Source organism: Myripristis murdjan, chromosome 13 (assembly GCF_902150065.1).
Source record: "Myripristis murdjan chromosome 13, fMyrMur1.1, whole genome shotgun sequence".
Taxonomy (NCBI): domain Eukaryota; kingdom Metazoa; phylum Chordata; class Actinopteri; order Holocentriformes; family Holocentridae; genus Myripristis; species Myripristis murdjan.
Window position 1 is genome coordinate 34,189,173 of NC_043992.1, and position 20,674 is coordinate 34,209,846.

The 20,674-nt window shown below is 44.3% G+C and overlaps 1 protein-coding gene across 3 annotated transcripts in view; it reads left to right on the forward strand.

The window, feature by feature from the left end:
- robo1 (roundabout, axon guidance receptor, homolog 1 (Drosophila)) overlaps positions 1-20,674 on the forward strand; it is a 191,762-nt gene that overhangs the window by 139,356 nt on the left and 31,732 nt on the right. For all 3 annotated transcript variants that reach the window (XM_030067248.1, XM_030067249.1, XM_030067250.1), the window contains exons 4-13: positions 5,038-5,158; positions 7,631-7,769; positions 7,960-8,087; positions 12,667-12,675; positions 13,681-13,805; positions 14,213-14,384; positions 16,115-16,320; positions 18,805-18,886; positions 19,736-19,904; positions 19,999-20,165. In XM_030067248.1, the coding sequence (XP_029923108.1) occupies positions 5,038-5,158; positions 7,631-7,769; positions 7,960-8,087; positions 12,667-12,675; positions 13,681-13,805; positions 14,213-14,384; positions 16,115-16,320; positions 18,805-18,886; positions 19,736-19,904; positions 19,999-20,165 (1,318 nt within the window). The remainder of the gene's footprint in view (positions 1-5,037; positions 5,159-7,630; positions 7,770-7,959; positions 8,088-12,666; positions 12,676-13,680; positions 13,806-14,212; positions 14,385-16,114; positions 16,321-18,804; positions 18,887-19,735; positions 19,905-19,998; positions 20,166-20,674) is intronic.

A 20,674-nucleotide genomic window follows, 5' to 3' on the forward strand; every position in this document is an offset into this window, starting at 1 on the left:
TCTCTCTCTTTCTTTCTCTTTCTCTCTCTTTCTCTTTCTCTCTCAGCTTGTAAGCTACACTGGCAGAAGATTAAGAGGCCGTGTCTGGCTGCTGAGCAGTATAATTGAAAGAAACAAGCGCATAATCTAGTTTAAATTGAATCAAATCACACTCGTCCCTGATTCAGTCAGTAGTCACTGATAAGTATGGAACTTCCTCACCAAATCTGAACTCTCGTGGTCTTTTGAAGCTTCAGTCTCTGTTTACATCCGTCTACCACGCAGGTATAGTGTGAGGCCTGTCCCTTGCCTTTGATTTCATGCCCACTGTCACACTTTTGATGGCATATTTAACAAAATGGAAAAAAAAAAAAAACAGCGAGCCTTCCTTTGTGTGCTCATTAATCGCTGCTTTACCACATTATCACATTCTGAGTTTTGCTTTTCGTCAGCTGCCAAACTAGCCTCACACTGCTGACCGTAGTGTGTTAAAGCAGGGGTGCTTTGAGGACAAAGCAGTGCTGTTTCAACTCAATGCTATGCGTGTCCCTCTTGCACAGGGCCTTTCCCGTACTTATGCTGCAGCCCCGCTAAATAAAACAGACGTCGGCTAGTTTTGCTGTTTATAAATGGTTTCCACAATAACATCCACCTCACCTCCTGCGTGGTGGAGGCGAGGGCTTGTATTTGTCATTGTTGTATTTGTGATTTTGTGCAGCGATGTGTGAAGTCCTTTGAGTGAACTGCTGCAGTAAAACAGGCGCATTGACTTGGACGTTGTGTCTTTGTAGCCTGGAGCAGTTTTGGGCAGTCTGAGGAGCTGATAGCAGGGTTTGCCTGGTTAGCGATAGGTTTTTTAACAACACCAGCTGGACCAGTTTGTATTGCTCGTAGTAAAGAGCCGGGCGAAGACGAGAACTCACACAATGAGTGTTCCCGCATGGGCACTTCCAGAGTAGTGCTAGACATAAAGAATGACCATCCATGTGTAGTTGACTGAGCTGACACATGGGAGAATGAATGAACTGGATCATGTCATGAGCATGCTTGTGTTGGCTGCTAAAGAAGGATTCAAAGACGGCTGATGCATCCTGGGATGGCGTCAGACGTTTGATCCAATGCCACTTTTACACCAAGCAAGCAGGTTTCACAGGTTCTTTCTTTGCCAGGACTACATGCTAGAAAACAAAAGAGGGTAGCAGCATTTACTTTAGCAGAAGTGCCAGACCTCATATTTCGCTTCCAGGTTAACTGGTGTCACAGTTTTACATTCTGACTGAAACGCGGCATTTTCTTCAACTTCTTCCATCATAACTAGACTAATCAAAGCCCAATCCAAAAGATGGGTATTTACTCGTAATGTATCCGATTCCATAGTTTGATGTTACACCGAAGTTAGGATTCCCTCACTGCAATATAGAGCATGTTGTGTATCATTGTGCCTGCATGGTTCAAAAATGAACAGGTGACTAGTTTACATTTCTGCCAATTGGAGCCGTAGCTGACAATGACCCTGGGCTGTTTCAGGCTTTGTAATGTGAGGACAAAAATGCCGGGTTTGCCCATTTGCACCGCGCTCAAGTTCCAGATGGTAGTGGGATTTTAGGTCAGTCTAAAAGGCGTATGACTGAATATGTTGGTGGGAGGGGAAGCAGAGGGCGGGAGACAGCCAAGATCCATAATGTGATGAACAGCTGAGCTCTTCAAAGGGCCCCTCAGCCAGCTCACATTGTTGTGCTGGGTTCAGACCATTCCTCCCCACCACGCAACATGTTGGAACGTGCAGTCGCCTTGGTGATCAGCGGTGATCAGAGTGAGCTCCCTAACCACCTGCGGTGGGGATTTAGTCTCTGTACAGCGCTGCCTGGGGTGGGTCGGCCCGGCTTTGGCGGCTGCAGCATAAAGAGCAGGGCAGTAAACTTCAGAGAGGCAGAGACATCAGAGATGTAGCCCTTCTGTTTTCCTATCTACTTTACTCAGCTGTGTGTAAACACCAGTGACATGCTGTGTGCCATCTTAGACATATTCATGCCTGCATGTGGACTGGTGGTGAAAAGTTTCCCACTGAGCCATAAACAAAATGAAGCAAAGGTCTAATGCTGCAGTACCATTGGCAGGGTATGTTCTTCACACCTGCGTCAAACAGGTCTTTGAGGAATGATGAGGGCAGGATAAAGGAAGAAACAGAAAGGGGGGAAAAAGAGTCTAGACCATGTTCTGCCTAGAGCAAGAATCAGTCAGCGACATCATGAATGCCCAACATGCAGCACATTGTCCTCCCTGCTTTTGTGCAATAGTTGTGGCTAATTATCAGCCTGCAAAATGAACTGCTGTGTGAATACCAACAGAGTACATGCTGAATGGGGGTTTTGCATTATCAGCATTGCCAAATGACATGAGACAAAAGGCGACAGGATAGAGCCATCTTTCCGTAATGCAGGGATAATGGTCAGAGTGCTGTGGCTTTCAGCAGCTTCTGTGTTGTGTGGTGTGGTGCGGGGAGGATGTGCATGTAGAGAAAAAGAGGACTGCTGCTACATTCACTCAGTTTAGGCAACTCTCCCTGCTGCTCTGGCACTGCAGATATGCCTGTGGAGAAAACGCAACAAACACACAGAGGTAAGAAAATGGATAGAGTGGACTCGGGCTTAAAGTGGATCCTCATGTCGAAGCCCTGTGGAACCAACAGCACCCCCCCCACCCCCCCACCCCGCTCTCTGCTGTAAGGTCTGCCCTGACCTTGGGCCTTTGTGAGTGTCACACTGTTTTAGCTGTTAAGCCTTTCCTCAAACAAACAGTAACATAATGACACTTCAAACCCGGCTCGCACCACGGGGTGTCCTAAATAAGCCAGCTCTGTGCAGCCTCTTCATGCCCCCATGCCTCTTGTTTTACCATGAATATTAAACAGCGGTGAAGGGCTGAGGAATGTCTCAGAACCCTGAAGAATGTGTCCGGTTGTGAAGCCGACTTGTCCCTCAAGGATCCTCGACTTCCCCTGGCTACTCTCTGGAAACAAAATCCCTTTTTTTTTTGTGCGTATCAGAAGTGAACACATAGAGTAAAGGTGGATTTGAGGAGTGTAGGGCTGTAAAATACCATACCTTTGAACTTAAGGCTTTAACGACATAGACATAAACAAGAAAACCATTTTCAGAAATAAACCCAATTTAATACCAGTGACATAAATACGCTTCCAAAAGTGGTGCCACAGAGGGTGTTATCCCCAAATTTCTGATTAAGCCATGAACAGCGAAATACTGTATATAGTGCAGAGAGAGCGACATCTTAATAAATATATAATTCATTAAATCCACGTTGACATTGCTCTGTAAGGACAGTCTTTAACAGACTTTTAAAAATAATTAATTGTAGGTAGGGAGACTAAGTTAAGGAGGCTTTGCAGTTCATTCTAGGCATGGAAGGCAGATTTCCCCAACTCTGTCCGAGTTTGAAGAGGAAGCTTATTTGAAGAACATGTTATATGTTTGACGGTGGATGGATAACAGGCTGCATGTGTAACGGGGTAATTTGCACATTAAGGCTTTAGCGATGAAAATTAAAAGATGTATTCTCCCTCTCAGATACAGTGACGTCCATTCTACCTTCTCATACAACACACAGTGATGGCTCCTAGCAGAAACACCAGTAACCAAGTAACTGGTATTACCGAGGTTTATAATAAAAGTATTTATTGATAGATGTAATGAAATACATATTTATTAATACGTCGCTCTCCATCCTCCATAGAAATAGGCTTGGCTTTAATGACTTGTGGTGTTTTGAAAGTAACTTCTAGCTGTACCATCCATACGCCCCTTTTAAAAGCACAGGCATGTCACAGAAATGTATTAAATTCTCTTAGAAATGATCATCTCAAAAAGAAAAAAAAAAAAAAAAACATTCATTCAGCAGACTTTTGTCATTTTGTGCTGTTGGCATTGAAGGTTTCAGTCCCTGTGAATAAAGCGGATTTGCTCTCACCTGCAGCGTGGGCATGACAAGTGTTTACTACAATGAAGCAGATTGAGTGAGACGTAACATATCATGCAAGTGAACAGTAAGAGGGAAGGAGCAAAACATTGTAGTCGGGGGGGGGGGGGGGGGGGGGGAGGCGCATTCGCTTTGCCTTTATAGTACGCTGTGTCAGGCACTCTAATAAGGGGATTGGTTACATGCATGTGGATGGTGGTCTCGGTCTTGCAGGGCGAGGTGTGCATTTAAAACCTTAAGCCCCCATCACAGCGGAGAGATCACTGGTTCACCGTGCTATTGTCTGCCCCCGCTCTGACTGGCATGGTTGTCAGCTCAGTGAGGGGCTGAGGGGCCTGCGCTGGGGCCGGGGCTGCCTTTCTGACTGCCTGAGAACAAAGCACCTCCTCTGGCCTGTAATCAAAGCCCTGGGAAATAACAGACATCACATTCACCTGGACAAACACACAATCACTCTCGTGTGTGTGTGTGTGTGTGTACGCGCTTGTTCATGTGTGCACGGATAAATGCGTGCTTGCGCTCACGGTTGCATGTGCACATAAGAAAATGCTTGAAAAACCCACTCTTTGAACAGAAGATAGAGCTGTCCTGGAGCTTTTCGTGGCAACTGGAGAAGTGCTTGCAGTCCTGCAGTGCCTCAGGTGTTCCCTCGGGGAGCTGCGGTTGTGTCGGGTTGGGAAAGTGGATTTTGGCTAGGCTTACCCTGAGGAAGAACAGGCTGACTGATAGTGATTTAGACCTGGAGTGGAAGTTAAGTGGGAACAGCACAAAAAGGGTAGAAAGATATAGTGGTCCAGTTGGTCTCTGTCTGTACGAGCTCAGAGAAGAACGCAATAAAAGGAGTTTTTCAGCATTCGGCTATTTCGTGTCTGCGAGTGCTGCATTTCATCATGCTGTTGTAATGGCTTTTCACATAGGAAATACTTGCAGGCAACGTTGAGAGCAATCAGGAAATGCTTTGTAATGTGTAAACCTCGCCGCTTTCTCTTCTCTCTGTGCCTTAAGTCTACCATTACTGTTGGCTCTCTCCAGTTTTAACCTCTCACCTTCTCTTCTGTTCTTCAGATACGTGGAGGGAAGCTGATGATCACCAATGCCCGAAAGAGTGACGCTGGGAAGTACGTGTGTGTCGGCACCAACATGGTTGGCGAACGAGAAAGTGAAATTGCTGAACTTACCGTTCTTGGTAATCAACGCTTTCCTCATGGCTATCCTTACCTGCTATCTCCTCTCATGTTGTCACATCCGCTGGAAAAATCTCCTTCTCCAAATAATTTTGTGTCATGCTCGGTGTTAAAATTTTGTGAAAAAAAATCCCACTTTCCAGTGCAGTTTCACTTGTTTCAGTGAAGACTCGGTAATGTGCAACCACTGCGCATTAGATAGATAGATAGATAGATAGATAGATAGATAGATAGATAGATAGGTATACTTTATTGATCCCAGACTGGGAAATTCACACATTACAGCAGCATCATCAATAAAAACAAAAAATTAAAAATTAAAATTAAAAGTATATACAATAGAGACTAATCGACAATAAGGGCTAAGTATATACAATAAAGTGGCCTGAGAATATGAGATGTTTAAGTGTTGAAATGTAAGAAATGTAAGATATACTGATGAAAATAATAAATATGAAAAATGAAAAATACAGATAGTAGATGGTATGGCACAGGGTAAGCTTGACACCATGGAACCAGGAAACCAAGTGGCAGAACCCGATGCCGGTACTGGGATTCAGCAACTAACCGACTTGATTTGGTCCCATGGAATCACCACTTCTAATAAATAGACAGTTAAGGTGCTGAGTGATGGATAATAAATAAACAAACAATTAAGGTGCTGAGTAGTGGATAATAAATAATATATAAATAAATATAAATTTTAAATAAATAATTTTTGTATTACTGCAAAAACTAATCACAGCAAGTCAGTCAGTCTCAATGTTTGATATTTTATGTTTCTAAAAAATCTGCACGTCGTTTGAGATAATCCCACTTGTTTCCAATGCACTTTCACTTGGTTCAGGATTTTTTCTGGGAACAAGAATAAATCTGTTGAAACAAGGCAGAATAAGGCAGATCAGCCCACTGGTTCTGAAAATAAATTGATTAGCAGTGACAATGTGGGATTATCTCATCCCACTGGCATATTTTTCACTTGTTCTAAGATTTTAAGACTAAACATGAGATGTAATGACTTAAGATGGAGCTTTCTGCATTGCACAACCCCACATATGCACACGCACACACATTCACACACTTCCCCTGTCCTCTGTGTTTGTCTGCAGTGAGAAACAGACTCCAGATGTTGAGTTCTGAGTGTCTGTCTCCCAGGAAACTAAATAGTGTCATTGACCTTTATCAGATAGAGTATGAGATGACCTCCAATCTCACACTTACCTATGAATGTCCCGCCAGTCCCATCAGTGCCTCTCCTCCGACCAGCTGCACCCCATTTCACCACGGGTGACCTCTGACCCCTCAACTCTCCCTCGTGTCAAGAATCCTGATTTTACAGCCAGCCTTTTCACTTCCTCCTCTCGGGGTTTTTCCTGTAGACCTTTTATAATCTCTGCTGGAAGGAACAACAACATAGTCTGCATAGTTTTTCCTTATAACATAAATGATTACTCATTCAGAAATAATATTGTCAGTCCTTGAAAAGGGCCAGTTCATAGCTATTGTTGACAGACAAAAGTCTGTCTGAGTGGGCAGCAGAAGATAGCAACTCCTGGGAAATCTTAAAAAAAAAAAAAAACATAGGAGGATAGAGAGATATAGAGAAATAGAGAAAGAAACTGAAGTAATTAGGAAATCTGCTAAGTGCTCTGTGTGTTGCTGTGTGCCTTCACTGTGGGGATCAGTGTCCCGAGTCGGAGCTGGACCTTAGGAGACTGGATTTAGCAAATGGTTAGACAGGAGTTAGATCATTTTCTGTCAACGGCCCTGAAATGCCCCGTCTTGTGTAATTTAGAATAATCTGTCCTGTGTACTGAGGACCTTGTACCATTAGACCATTGTACCATCGGTGCTGTAATGTGTCTGTCCTGTTTCCTGTATTTTGTGTCTTCTCCTGCCCTGCCCATCTCACTGTGCTGTCTCATGTAATGTGTGTCTTTTACTATGGCTATTGTGGCTATTTCCTTGTCCTCGCATGCCTGTATATGTATTTATCAGAAGCAGATCTCTTCTTAATTTGCTTGGTATTCTTTATTTACACATGTGGAGAAAAATGAGCCAGCCAGGGTTGTAAATGTAACAATAGCCACCTAATGGCACGCTGCAGACCTTTCCCAGGACGGGACCCAGCTATTGACAGGTTAGGACATGAAGGACACAGGACAAGACAGGATCTAATACCTAGCTGATGGCACAGAGCAACCCAAAACGCAAAAAGCACAACAGGAGACAATATGGCATGACTCTCTTTCCAACATGGCTCTTTCCGTTGAGCGTAATCCAACCTTTAATTTGATTTCAAACCCAGCTCTTAAACTTAATAATAAAGCACAAAACCAGGATATTTTTTGCCAATTTAGTAACGGAAACTAACTCAAAGCCAGAGATTTGAGACTCGATTGCTTTAACTCTGTTATCACACTGTGCTCTGTGTCCTGTGATGTTTATTGTGTGCACCGTTCACGTGCCCGCAGAGCGTCCCAGCTTTGTGCGTCGTCCGGGCAGCCAGGTGGTGCTGGTGGACCAGAGTGTGGAGTTTAGGTGTGAGGCCCGCGGTGACCCAGTTCCCACTGTGCGCTGGAGGAAAGAAGATGGAGAGCTCCCCAAAGGAAGGTAGGACTCATCAACCGGCCCCCTTTCATCACAAACACACCCTCCTCACTCATTCTCAGCGTCTCTTTCTCCGTTTGATCTGCTGCCGGCTTGTGTCTCTGCTCTCAGCTGATTTGTGATGCATAAATAGTCACCAATCGTTTGTGCACGTGACCAGATTTGCGATGTGTGAATACCCGTTTTGATCTAGATATGAGATTCGTGAGGACCACACCCTGAAGATCCGGCGACTGACCTCGGCCGACGTGGGGTCGTACACCTGCGTGGCGGAGAACATGGTGGGCAAGGCGGAGGCATCGGCAACGCTCACCGTCCACGGTGAGAGCAAAGGGCTCTGTTACAGGCCTCAGCTTCACACCTCAATGCTTCACTTGAACAGATCTTTCATTTACTCAGACGTCCCTCTGAGGGCTGTGACTTAAGGGTTTTTGTGTGCTTTTATGTGTCATTTGAAATTCAGTCCCATTTCTCTGCAATTTAGCACGGCCACACCACAATAATAGCCCGTAGCTCTGGTGCTATATGGTCATCACTTTCAACTCTTCTCTCTCAATTAGCTGATTGATTTCTAATAAAAAAAGAGAATGCAAAAATCCATAGCAGCTGTAGCGTCGTTCACATGGGAACTCAACAGTCATCGATTTCATTTGCCCGATACAAGTGGCATTTCTCCGGAGGCTGTTCCCCCTGCACATTTAAGACGTACAGTACCATTTGTGAGCCTATGGAATAGCTCTGTGTCTCCTGTGGTCCCCTCTCCATTGGACATCCTATTAACACAGTTAGAATATAAAGCAGCCGGTCACAGAGCGTGAACATTCAGAAAGAAACCATTCAGTAGAACCGGGGGCTGGGATCACCCCCCAAACCCTCCTGAGAACCGAACGAACACAGGGGCCATTTAACGCCAAACTAATGGGAATGTTGGGAGTAGGGTGACGAAGGAGGGAGGCGAGGAGGAGGAGGAGGCTTTGGTGCATGGGAGATGGGGATCGGGTGGAGGGATAGTGAGTATGTTGGTGGTGGCTCACCACTGGTGCAGAACGCAGTGGGAATTGGGACCTGGGCGATGGTGGTGGAGCGTGTGTACAGAGAAAGAGGTTTCCGTGGTGAGGTCAGTCATATTAATGTCACTCCCAGCAGAGACAGGTCTACCCAGCAGAGACACAAAGAGACAAGATAATTCTATTCTCCTGCCAACCCCCACCCACAAGCAACGATACTTCATTTTCACATGACTGCTCTTTGCAATTATTTCTTCATTTTCTCCACAAGCCAGCGGTCTTTCGGATTGCTTTGAGGAGCACGATTAGGCACACCTGTCAATACGCCTGTCAATATATCTACCTGTCTTATTGCCTTTTTCCACTTTTTCCCTTCTCCCTGATGAAAGCTTTGTTAATGAAAAGGAACAGCATCGATGCGCTGGTTCGATAAGCTCTTCTCATGGCTTCGAATCGCATTTGAAAGGATAAATCCTCCCATCCCGTCTCCCCGATGAAGCCGACTGTCCTGACCTCAGGCTAATTCCCTAAGGCCTGCACGCACAAGCAAGGAGAAGATATGGTAGTTAATGTAATTGACCTCCTTTTCTCCTGTCATGACACGCAACTTCTTATCTCGGCTCTCAATGTTATGAGAGAGCGAAAAAAGGCATGGTGAATGAGGTAAAGGCATATAAAATTGAATAGACTAGAAGAAGAGCCTTGGCTTTAGGTTTAAAGGACAAAAGCAGATGCGTTCCTAGATGTAGCGTCAGATGAAAGGCATACTGCAGCAAACTGCAGTCTTTTCTACTCTCACGGCTAGATCGGACCGATGTCTCCGCTTCTAGTCTGTCCGGATTTTTCAGTTCCTAGAACCTTGTCCGTCTACTTTGAGATCCGTTGAGTTTCATCCAGGCCAGGACACAAGGAGGCCAGGGAGGTTGTGGGCACTAAGTAGTCCAGCTAATTAAAGACAAGCAGGCCACAGTCCCACGCCCGGAAATGACATGCTTCTAATTACAGACGCAGGCATAGGAAAGGAAAGGAAAGCCGGGTAATTGTAGGTCTGAACGGGCCAGAGCAGCAGAGCCGATGTGTAGGGAATCGTTGTGAAGTAGTGAAGACAATGGTACTGCGGCGGGGGAAGTAGTCTGTTGGTTTAGTCGTGACCTATTTGTCCCCTGCTTGACGGCTGTCAGAAGAGTAGGTAATGAAATCATCGTGCTGTCAGCAGCTTCAGGAGATCAAGAATATTCTTCTTCTTCGATCAACAGTCAAAGAATAGCAAGCTTGGCTGAGGCATTGCATGAGATTTCTTGAATAGCTGGAGCACTGGCTTAATAATATAATTGAACTGCTGGCAAAGAATACTGCACCACAATATGGGTAGTCTGATTTTTGAGGCCTAACTGGAATTAATGTAAATATTCATAGAGATCAAGTTTTGCGCCAAGTCTTTGATCGGCAGATGAACAGTAAGACCAATTGAATTTACAGTGTAAAAACAACAACACAAAGCTTTAACCGTCCCTCTCTAGGGAACAGCGATGCAATTTGTTTATTGTGGCAGCGCATGATATTAGAAATAGACCGGGCCGTATAGCATTGAATGTCTTTAAAAGCAAATCCCCCGCAAGAGCTGGATAAATTATAATAAGAATCAAGCTCTATATGGACAGAGTTTCACACCTTCCACTGCCAGGTTTGACAATCTGGCTGCAGAGAGGTGTGAAACTCTGTCCGTGAACAATGTGGACATTGTGCGGCGGCGCCCTGGGCTATTTTTCTTTCGAGGTGCCGGGCTCTCGTTACTAACTTAATCAGTGAATTACTGTCTTACACGTGTGTTTGTCAGTCTGCTACACCTCCTTTGGACTTATAAATATGTCAAGTCAAATATTTCATTTATTGATAGAGGAAGCACATAATTGCCTGAGTCACCAGTCATATTTATGGCTTCATTGTAAAATCATTAATCTAAGCCACATGAGAATGTTGTCGTGAGATGGGCTGTTCAGCTATTCAGAGAGGACTGTGTGTGTGTGTGTGTGTGTGTGTGTGTGTGTGTGTGTGGTTGTCAGATAAAGGCATTATGGTCTGGTGTTGTTAGATAGTGCTGAGGTTTAGTAAATGAGACCTCACCCAGGGATTTTCCTCACAGGAGTGTAAATACATTATTTTGGAATGTGCTGCAAAGATAATTAAGAAAACAAATGTGCTTTTTTTGTTGTTGTTTTTTCACAGCTGGTTAAGTTTACGGTTACCAGTGATTTGTGATTCATGATTAATGCTTAGAAAAGTCTTGAATGGACCGATGGTCCCCAGAGCGGTGCTGCTAATAACCCATGTAAAGGGACTGGAAGGAGACTTGGAACTGGTGCCAGAAGAGCTTGAATGTGAGGAAACTTCTTGTCAGCTGTTCCCATATTTATCAGGTCAGCAGCCTCCATGCAGTCGAGATGAGAAATCCTGAAAAGGTGAAGCATCACATCGAGAACCTTTGTGTCACCTTCTCTCTGTATCTCTCCATGTGATTGCATTTTACTGTCAGATTTACCTTTATTGTGCATTGATTTCTGCCACAAACTGTTTGTGATGGCCGCAGTACGGCTGATATCCTGTATACAATGTGGGATGGAGCGTTTAAAGCCTCACACACGCTGCTGCAGGCCTCCCAATGGGAGCTCCTATTAATCACACTAAATCCTCAGCGTGCACTTCCAGTCTAGTGTTGATGTCAGGCCTGCTGGACAGCAGCGCTGCTCAAATCCCCATTAACATCTGTGCTGTGGTCTTTGGCTCATAGCCTGCCCCCCGGTGGGCTGGAGGCCACACTGCTCAGTGCACTTCCCTTATTCTCTGTGATTACCTTATTGATTGAGACTCCCTTCTGCGCTGTATGCCTGCAAAAACCAAAGCAACCCAGTCAGATTTAAGGCTCACGTTTCCCTCCAGGTCCACTTCTGTGATCATAGCAGCATTGAAGAGGTAGGGTTACCTAATTAAAGGCTTAGACACACATGAATGGATGTGTGTAGGGGGGTGGGGGAGTTTGCGTATTTGTATGTGTGAGTTGGTATGGGTGTGTGTGTGTGTGTGTGTGATTGTGTGCATCTATAGCCTCTCCTCTGGTCCAGAACGAGGATGGCGTCTTCTTGTGGGAGCTTTTGATGTGAACCTTATCTGCATTTTAAAGGCCAGTGATAGGCAGGGGGAGGAGGGAGGGGCTGGTCATTACTCTGACTGACAGCGTTTATGTTTCCGTGGGAGCCGTTGAAGCAGACAGATTAGATAAGGTGAGTGATTGGCTGGGGGAGATTTATGGCCAAAGAGTGACAGTTAACATTCACCTTGTGTTTTTATGGCCCGGGCTTACATATGCAAGGCTGTGTTTGAGAGACTGTGTGATCCTCAGGGTGCTCTAAACCTCATTACGGGTGCAGAGATGTTCCACCTTCACACAACACCTGTGAGGAGGAAAAAAAAAAAAAAAAAAAACACACAAAAATACATCATGTTGCAAAATATACTACATATGTCTTGTTTATGTCATGAGGATGTCTACCTTTGTTTCCCTAAACTTCATCTTTTCAGCATCTCTCCTGTCCCTGAACGTCTCCCAAAACCTAAAGTGAACGTTGAATAAAATTGTGTTGTTGTGTCTGTGTTGAAATACATCGCGTGTCAATTTGTGGTAATCACTTTAACCGTGTGCATCATGTGGGTCTCTGGGGTTTGAATTGAGTGTGTAATACGCCCCATCTCATATTCACTGAATTATAATGACATGATTATTTTTACCCATGAACATCACATTGTTGTCGTCCTTATCTCTCCTCTGTGTGTCACGGTGTTTATTATTTATTTATTCATCTTTGGGTTTCTGTTGTTGTGTTTTTGTTTCCTTTTAGTCGTGTCTGGTAAGTTGAAATGTCACCCGTCACCTATTCACCGCCCTGACAGAGACAGGAAGCTGTCACAACCCCCTCCATCTTCCTTCTATCACCTCTCCACCCTCCAATAAGACCTCATGTTTCTGTTGTCATGGGCAACAGTGACAAAAGGACATTAATGGGTAAAAATATGCTCAGCTTGGGCAGCCAAGGTAAAGCCACATCATTTCATTCTATTACTCCCTCCTCTTATGTGTTCCTTTATGCATTACCAAACACCCCGTCTTACACATGGACAAATTATGCCTGTATTTCAATTGACAGTTTTCAGATTGCCTTCATTTTTAGATAAAACAGCCCGTATCTAAAAATAATTTAGGTGTGAGTAGATGTATGCTATTTCGAGGACATGTGTGTTGTCCTCTGAAATGGAGGTGTAAATTGACCAGCCTCTGGACCTTTGCATTCAGAGTGTGCTTCCATGCATGGATCGCCGATTAGTACAGCAAGGCCTAGTGTCACTGTAGACCTGGGAAGATGACATTGGGCTACGACCCCGCGCTTTAGTCTGAGATGAAATTTGTCATTAAGATGCATGGATGCTGCATCCTGGTTGAGGCTATTGGAGGGTACTATTGGAGGGTGTCAGCATGGACAGATGGCTCAAATTTATCCCCCATTTCCATGTAAATTTTAATGGTCCATGCCCTTGCCCATGCAAATGAAGGGGCATGAGAATAATGTGTGTTTTCTCTATTCATTACATCTATAATATATACAGCTGCATTATGGGTTTGATCAGTTTCCTCTTTTTATCTTCAATGCACCATGCAAAGTTTAAAGAGAGATACCCTGAATCTGAACAGCCAATTTGAGTACAGGCACCATAGCTGCTTTCTCAGGCAAATTTCTTTTGTTTGTCATTCAAATAATGCAGGCCATTTTTTAACTGTAGTAGATCCTAAGTATGATATCTGCTCTGTTCATTCTTTGTCTGTTGCTCGGTTAACCACTGTCATGCCTGTCCCAAAGTTCCCCCGGCCTTTGTGGTGCGACCGAGGAACCAGGTGGTGGGAGTTGGCCGAACCGTCACCTTCCAGTGTGAGGCCACCGGAAACCCCCAGCCTGCCATCTTCTGGCAGCGGGAGGGCAGTCAGGTAAGGGCAGCACATGGACATTACAGTATGAATGCTTACTGTAAAGATGATAGTGAAGGCTAACAAGTAAAACAGAAAGAACCAAATACAGAATAAGATAATTCCAGGTTTTCACTCCAAAATGCTCTATTTTCATTCTGAAAAAAAAAAAAAAACTGAACTGATTCATATAAATGGCTCTCCTTTTAAAAGCATAACTATTTTCTAGACATAGTTCTTAAGATAGCCTATAGCTCAAGATAGATGCTTTCATTTCATGCCATACCATATACCATAACTATCATTTTCTGCAAGTGAGCTCCAAGTTTTTCAAATGATGGATATCCGATTTTGGAGTGAGAATTCTAACCACACAGCCTTTAGGAGTGCACGACTGACTGCATGTGATTTCTCTTCCTCCCCGGCAGAACCTGCTGTTCTCCTACCAGCCTCCTCAGCCGTCCAGCCGCTTCTCTGTGTCCCAGACTGGGGACTTGACCATCACTGATGCCGAACGCTCAGACGTGGGATACTACAGCTGCCAGGCTCTGAACATCGCTGGTAGTGTCATCACCAAGGCTCTGCTAGAGGTCACTGATGGTGAGCGTCCGACAGCCTTTAATACAGAGTTACTGGATGCACCGAAGCCTCAAGGCGTAAGAACATTGAAAGAAAACTTAGTGGATAAATATTGGTATTTCAGTAAATCCTTGGCTCATGAGGATAATACTGTTCATCCGATATGCTGTGGTTGCGCTGTAGAGCATATTAATATCCGAATTGAGGTTTGTGAGGTTTGGTCTGGCCTGCTCAGTGTGTTCCTGTCAGAGGTAGAGACTCTCTGGTGCCTGTGCACCCAGACCCTGGCTCTCTGGTTGGCTTCGTAGCCTTCACACTGGCTAGTGTCTCCTTTGGTATTCTATGGCTGGCTTGCTGCTGTCTACCGTTGGAAGACTGTGGTTGTGTGGTGAGGTCTGGATTGGGTCCTCTAATTACTCCACTAGCCAATCCCTGTCAGCCTGGTGGACTCACCTTGGCTTCATTCCCACCATTCCCACAGTGATGCTGCCGGGCTGCTGTTATTTTGTCTACGACCCACCTAGATTCATCCCTTCATTCACCTAAGCATCCTTCTTCATATCAAGCCTAGACCGGTGCACTCTCTCTGTCTCTCTCTATCCCCTCCTGTCTCATTCTCTCTCGCTCTCTGTATAATAATAACAGTTATTAAAGTGAGCAGGCCACTCTGAGGCCACTACCTCTCCGCAGGCAGATCTGGTAATTACAGGTCATGCTGACAATGTTTTAGTAATTGCACCATCCCCAGTACCAAAGCAAAGACAAAGCTGCCCAGAGATTAGGCCGCAGTATGGCTCTGACGATCTGTGCACACAAGCATACATCATTATGTGTTGCTTTTACACTGTGTTAGGTTTTAATTTCATTGCTTCTCAGTGAATACAGCTTGCTTGTAAATCAGCAGGGCTGGCAGGAATTGGTCATCAATTGCCGGGATGAATAATAATGATCATGGCCAGTCAGATAACCTACAGTAGCAGCAACATGATGGATCGCACTCACTGGAGACAAAATAAAAATGGAAACGTTATGGGGTGCATGCAATTAAATTCTCCCATTCCTCACTCCCTCTCTCTCTCTTTTGTCTTCTGCCCTGTCTTTTCCTCTCTTTCTCAGTGTTGTGCATCCCTCTCTGTTGCTCAGCCTCTCCCTCTGTCTCTCACATGCATGCTCTCTCTCTCTCTGTGCCTCTTTGTTGTGTGTGTTTGTGAACACCCAGGGTTCACAGACTAGCAGGGGGAGGAGTTGAAATGCTCGTCCTAATGCTAATAATATTGTCTGTGCTGCATGGATGTTTTTAAGCATTTCCCCCCCTTGTTCCGTGTTTTATGGCTGGGGGATGGGCCGAGGGGTTGTTGGCTGGCTGCGAGCGCTCGTGTGCGTAGTGCCAGGCGTCTGGTGGAGCTGCAGTGAGAAGACTGAAGTATCTGAGGCAGTTTTATTTTAATTACGCTGCTTTTTATTTGGCTAAGGTCAACTCCTGCTGCTGAATGATTAGAAAATTGCTTCCAGTTGTTAAAATTGGATTTCGTTCTCTCCCACTACCCTTGCACTTTTCACAGGCTTACATAGCTATATGGTGTTTGTCAGATTCTCACCCCCCCCTTTTCCTTTTGTATATTTCCCCAAACATGCTGGATAATTGTCTGAATCCTCTGTTGCTGCCCTCCCCCGGACATTCAACATGTTTTTCCTCTTGTTTTTCTGCCCCTCCACACAATGCAATACCATTCTAATACTTTCTTTCACAGTTGTGTCAGACCGCCCCCCGCCCGTTGTCCGTCAGGGCCCAACCAATCAGACGGTGGCTGTGGATGGCACCGTGGTCTTAAGCTGCCTGGCGTCGGGTAACCCCACCCCCACCATCCTGTGGAGGAAGGACGGCGTGCTGGTGTCCACCCATGACTCCAGGGTCAAACAGCTGGACACGGGGGCGCTGCAGATACGCTATGCAAAGGTAAGGCACTTGTATGCAAAAGTAGCAGACCCAACACATACACACACACAGACCTGCGCGGCTTGCTTCTTAAAGTCACGATGAAACAGCACATTTAGAGAGCCGCTTGCCTCCTCAGTTTGATTTAATTCCCGCTGAAACTGGCTGCGGGGCGGGGTTTAATTGATTGTTCGAAAACATGGTGGCTTTCGCAGTTAAAGTGTTTGTACACGCCCACTCATTCAGCATGACATCATCACTGAAGATGCACACTTTTCCAAGATATGTTAAGTAATGGGGTTTTATTATAAATGTACAAAAAATCAAAATCAAACATAACAAATTGTAGTAAATTTATTGCATGTGAATGAATGAATGAATGAATGAATGGTTTATTTTTGGTTTTGGTTTGTACATCAATCATCGCGCACAGTACAACAATCACAATAAACACTTCGGAGCGTGTTGTTCCTCAGGTTTAGGTTATTTTTTTCTTCTGTTGTTTAAATTGTTCATATTTCTATTTTTTTCTGTATTCCTTGTTTATAATGTTTATATTGCTTTTTGCTATTTATTATCTGTTTATACTGTTTATAATGTAAATTATGCTTCATATTTTGCTATCCACTCTGCTGCTGTAATGCTTGAAATTTCCCCACCGTGGGACTAATAAAGGAACATCTTATCGTATCTTATCTTAAAAGGAATAGGCTAGAAGCAAAAGCATGTACTGTTGAATAAATTCTGGAAATGAAAATTATCTCACAGTTTTTGATTTCATTGTGACTTTAAAGCCACTCAAACCATTCAAATAAATAAATAAATAAACTAAAGGCGCAATGTACAGTCATCAAATCTTGCACATGATTAACAGCAGCAGTCACTCTTCCAAACAGGATACTCTGTGTGGTATTTGGACTTGGACAACCATACCTTTATGAGGACTGTAACAAATTATCTCAATACAGTACGCTTGGTCTTGCATATGGTTTTGATGCATATGGTTTATACACATATATGTATATATTTAGGTTTATAGTCGGGCTTTTCTATTAGGCTGCCTTTAGTTTCTAAATTCGGCCCAAATTAGCTTCAAAGCTGTCCATATCAGTCCATAATGTGGTGAGCAAAACCCCTGCTGGCTGGTAAATAAAGCATGTGTTCCCTGCCAGCAACCAGCCCTCAGTAAGCTGTCAGTCACTTGTCACGGGTTTGAAGTTGGAGTCTGTGAAATCCAGCAGTCTCTAGTTCTGTCAGTCAGCAGACACTGCGGGTCCTGTGTGTGTGCATGTGTGTGTGTGTGTCTGTGTGTGTGTGTGACGGCAAGCTGCTGGAGACTGAGCTCACTCTTAGGGAGAGACGAGCAGGGGGTGCTGACGTGTCTTCCAGATGGAGGCGTCACGGGGTCAGAGTTTGCGTCGGTTTGTGGTGTTTTGATGGAGGCTGGCGTGTCTCGCAGTGACAAGATTGCAGTGTGATTGGGCCGCCAGTGAGAGGCAGGCAGGAGGGGGCGTGCACGAGCCGCTCTCAACGCTGCAGCCCGGCAAACTCCGCAGGCGCTTTACATTAATGAACTTGTCATGTCTCCCTGACAGTATTTTAATGAAGATGTTTTTGATGTGTGAGGTAATTTTTTCCTTATTAATGTGGTCATGATGTTGTGACCATTATTGTTATTATTGAGGTTTCAGGCATTTTTTTTTTTTTTTTTAGCTGTCAGACAGAGGGAAAGAAAACTCACTCACCTTGAGGGTCGATGGCAGGACATGTTCACACTCAATTATGCAAACCATCTATCTTTCCCTATGTCTGCCTCGCTTTCCTGTGCTGACACACACACACTCACACACATACACATGCATACACACAATAGCATTTAGCATACTGTACATCAGCTACAAACCACAGTAGAACTGTTTGTCTTAGCCACAAATGTCCAATACAGTTGCTGGTGCAGACATGTAGAAAAAAAAAATGCATATAGTAACGGTTATGTTTAGACCTTGAATTTGAATTTTAGGATTTTGAATTTTTTGAACATTTTATCCACCCAAAGAAACGCTTTTCCAAAGGGCTATGACTAAACGAGGTTCCAGTACATATTGTCACCACATCTGTTACATGAAGCAGTCGCCTCCATGCTTGGTACTTAAGAGAATGGTAGAGAGAGAGAAAGGTCTCCAATTAGTCTATGATCCTGTGAAAATCTTTTCCATTTGACTGGGGATGGTCTGCCACTTGGCCTCTCCAGCTGCTTTACCCCAGTTTCTGCTGTAAGAGAGATGATAGCGCGATTACCGGGAAATGACAGCTGCCTGCTGGAGAGACTATAGCAGAATGTCAATAAGCAGAGCCGTGATGGTGAGGGAGGGAGGGAAGAGAGCGCTGGCAGGAGACGGAGAAATAGGGAGATGGAAGGACCACTACAACTCGAGGAAAATACGGCACGCAGAATTTGCATTTAACTGAAGGCCACCAATAATTTCTTCCCCTCTCTTCCTCCAGCTTGGTGACACCGGCATGTACACCTGCATCGCCTCCACTCCCAGTGGTGAGGCCTCATGGAAAGCTTACCTGGAGGTCCAAGGTAAGTCTAAAGAAGCCCATGTCTGCTTCCCACTGTCACTGATACTGCATGCTAAAATGAGCTGGGAAATTAAATTCACCAGACTCTTGTAATTGGTTTTCTGCCACACTCTTAGCTGAGCACAATTTGATATATGTATGCAAATTAAGGGGTTTCATATCTATTTTGTAAAAGAAAAGTTACCTGAGGTATTGAGCTTATTCTTAAGTAAACTCAATATAAAAAATGTGCTTGCAATTATTACGACGGGTTATTAAATTTCACTATTGTGTATCCAAAGGTCTTAAGATAATTGATGCGGCAGTGCTTTTATAATAACCGCTTTTGCATTTTTCAGTTGGTGGGTACGATTTAGTTCTATAATTTTTCAAGGACAAAATTTTATCCAGATGTGTGAAAGTAAGCAAAAACTAAGAGATATTAAATGGAGGATGGAGGATGGAGATGTATCATATGCCATGCCTTTTGTAACTGGGCAATAGTAGTGTGGTATGGAAAGCTGATAGGGCGTATCATTATTAATAAACTCTCCTTAAATTGCCAGCAGGTGTTTATAAATGCTACGATACATCCGTTCTCTGCAGTGACCAAACGCTGATTTGAGTATATTCGTTCCAGTGGCATTTTAGGGTTTGTACATTTGGCCCTGCGCCAGCCAGAATTTTGCCAAATGACTGCTGACTGATGACTGGAACAGCATTTATAAACACCTGCTGATGATTTAAGAAGAGTTAAATGATACAGCAGGAAAAAAAAAAAAAAAAGAGAACGTTACGACCGTATTGGCTTTCCATATTGCGGTGCACCAACCTCGCTGCTTTTCTTTCCCTCGCTCTGTTCTGGATTTAGAGTTTGGCGTCCCAGTCCAGCCAATCAGACCTACTGACCCGAACCTGATCCCCAGCGCTCCCTCCAAGCCAGAGGTCACCGACGTCACCCGGACCTCTGTCACCCTCTCCTGGAAGCCCAATCTGAACGCTGGAGCCACACCCACCTCCTACATCATAGAGGCCTTCAGGTAAAAAGTGACAAACTCGGACGGCGACGAGCTCATGAACACGTGACCCCGGTTCAGCTTTTTGACCTTAACTCTGTCTGTGACGTGTCCGCAGTCATGCATCAGGGAGCAGCTGGCAGACCCTGGCGGAGCATGTGAAGACTGAGTCATATGTACTGAAGGGTCTGAAGCCCAGTGCAGTCTACCTCTTCCTAGTACGTGCAGCCAATGCCTATGGGCTGAGTGATCCCAGTCCCATCACGGATGCTGTGAAAACACAAGGTAGGCACTTTGTTTTTGCAGGTATCAGTCAAATACATACAGTGGTGGAAAAAAGTTTTCAGACATCCCATGCATTTGTGAAATATTGCATGAACAAATCACTCTTAGGTCTTCAAATGCAATATCTTTTAGTACAGTCACAGCCAAAATACTAAACAAATCCTAAAAAAGCCATTAAAAACTTAAAATTGATTGGTTTCTTAAAAATACATAAGAAATTTTGAGTATTGGGTCATTTTGGTACCAGTGATGAAGGTCGTTCTTTTTATTAAAAGACACAATTTTTGTTGCCAAGCTGTGTGTCTATATAAAGCCAGCACATTTGAAAGTTCTTAAGACACAAAAATGGCTAAAACAAGGAACCTAACGCAGGAAGATCAAGATTAGACTGTCAAGAATTTAGTTTTGTTAGTTTTTCTTGTAAACAATAAACAACAAAATATAATTTGTATTTGTTTGTGTCTGTCTAATGCAGCCACACCTTTTGAAACACAAAAAAGATTTTTCCA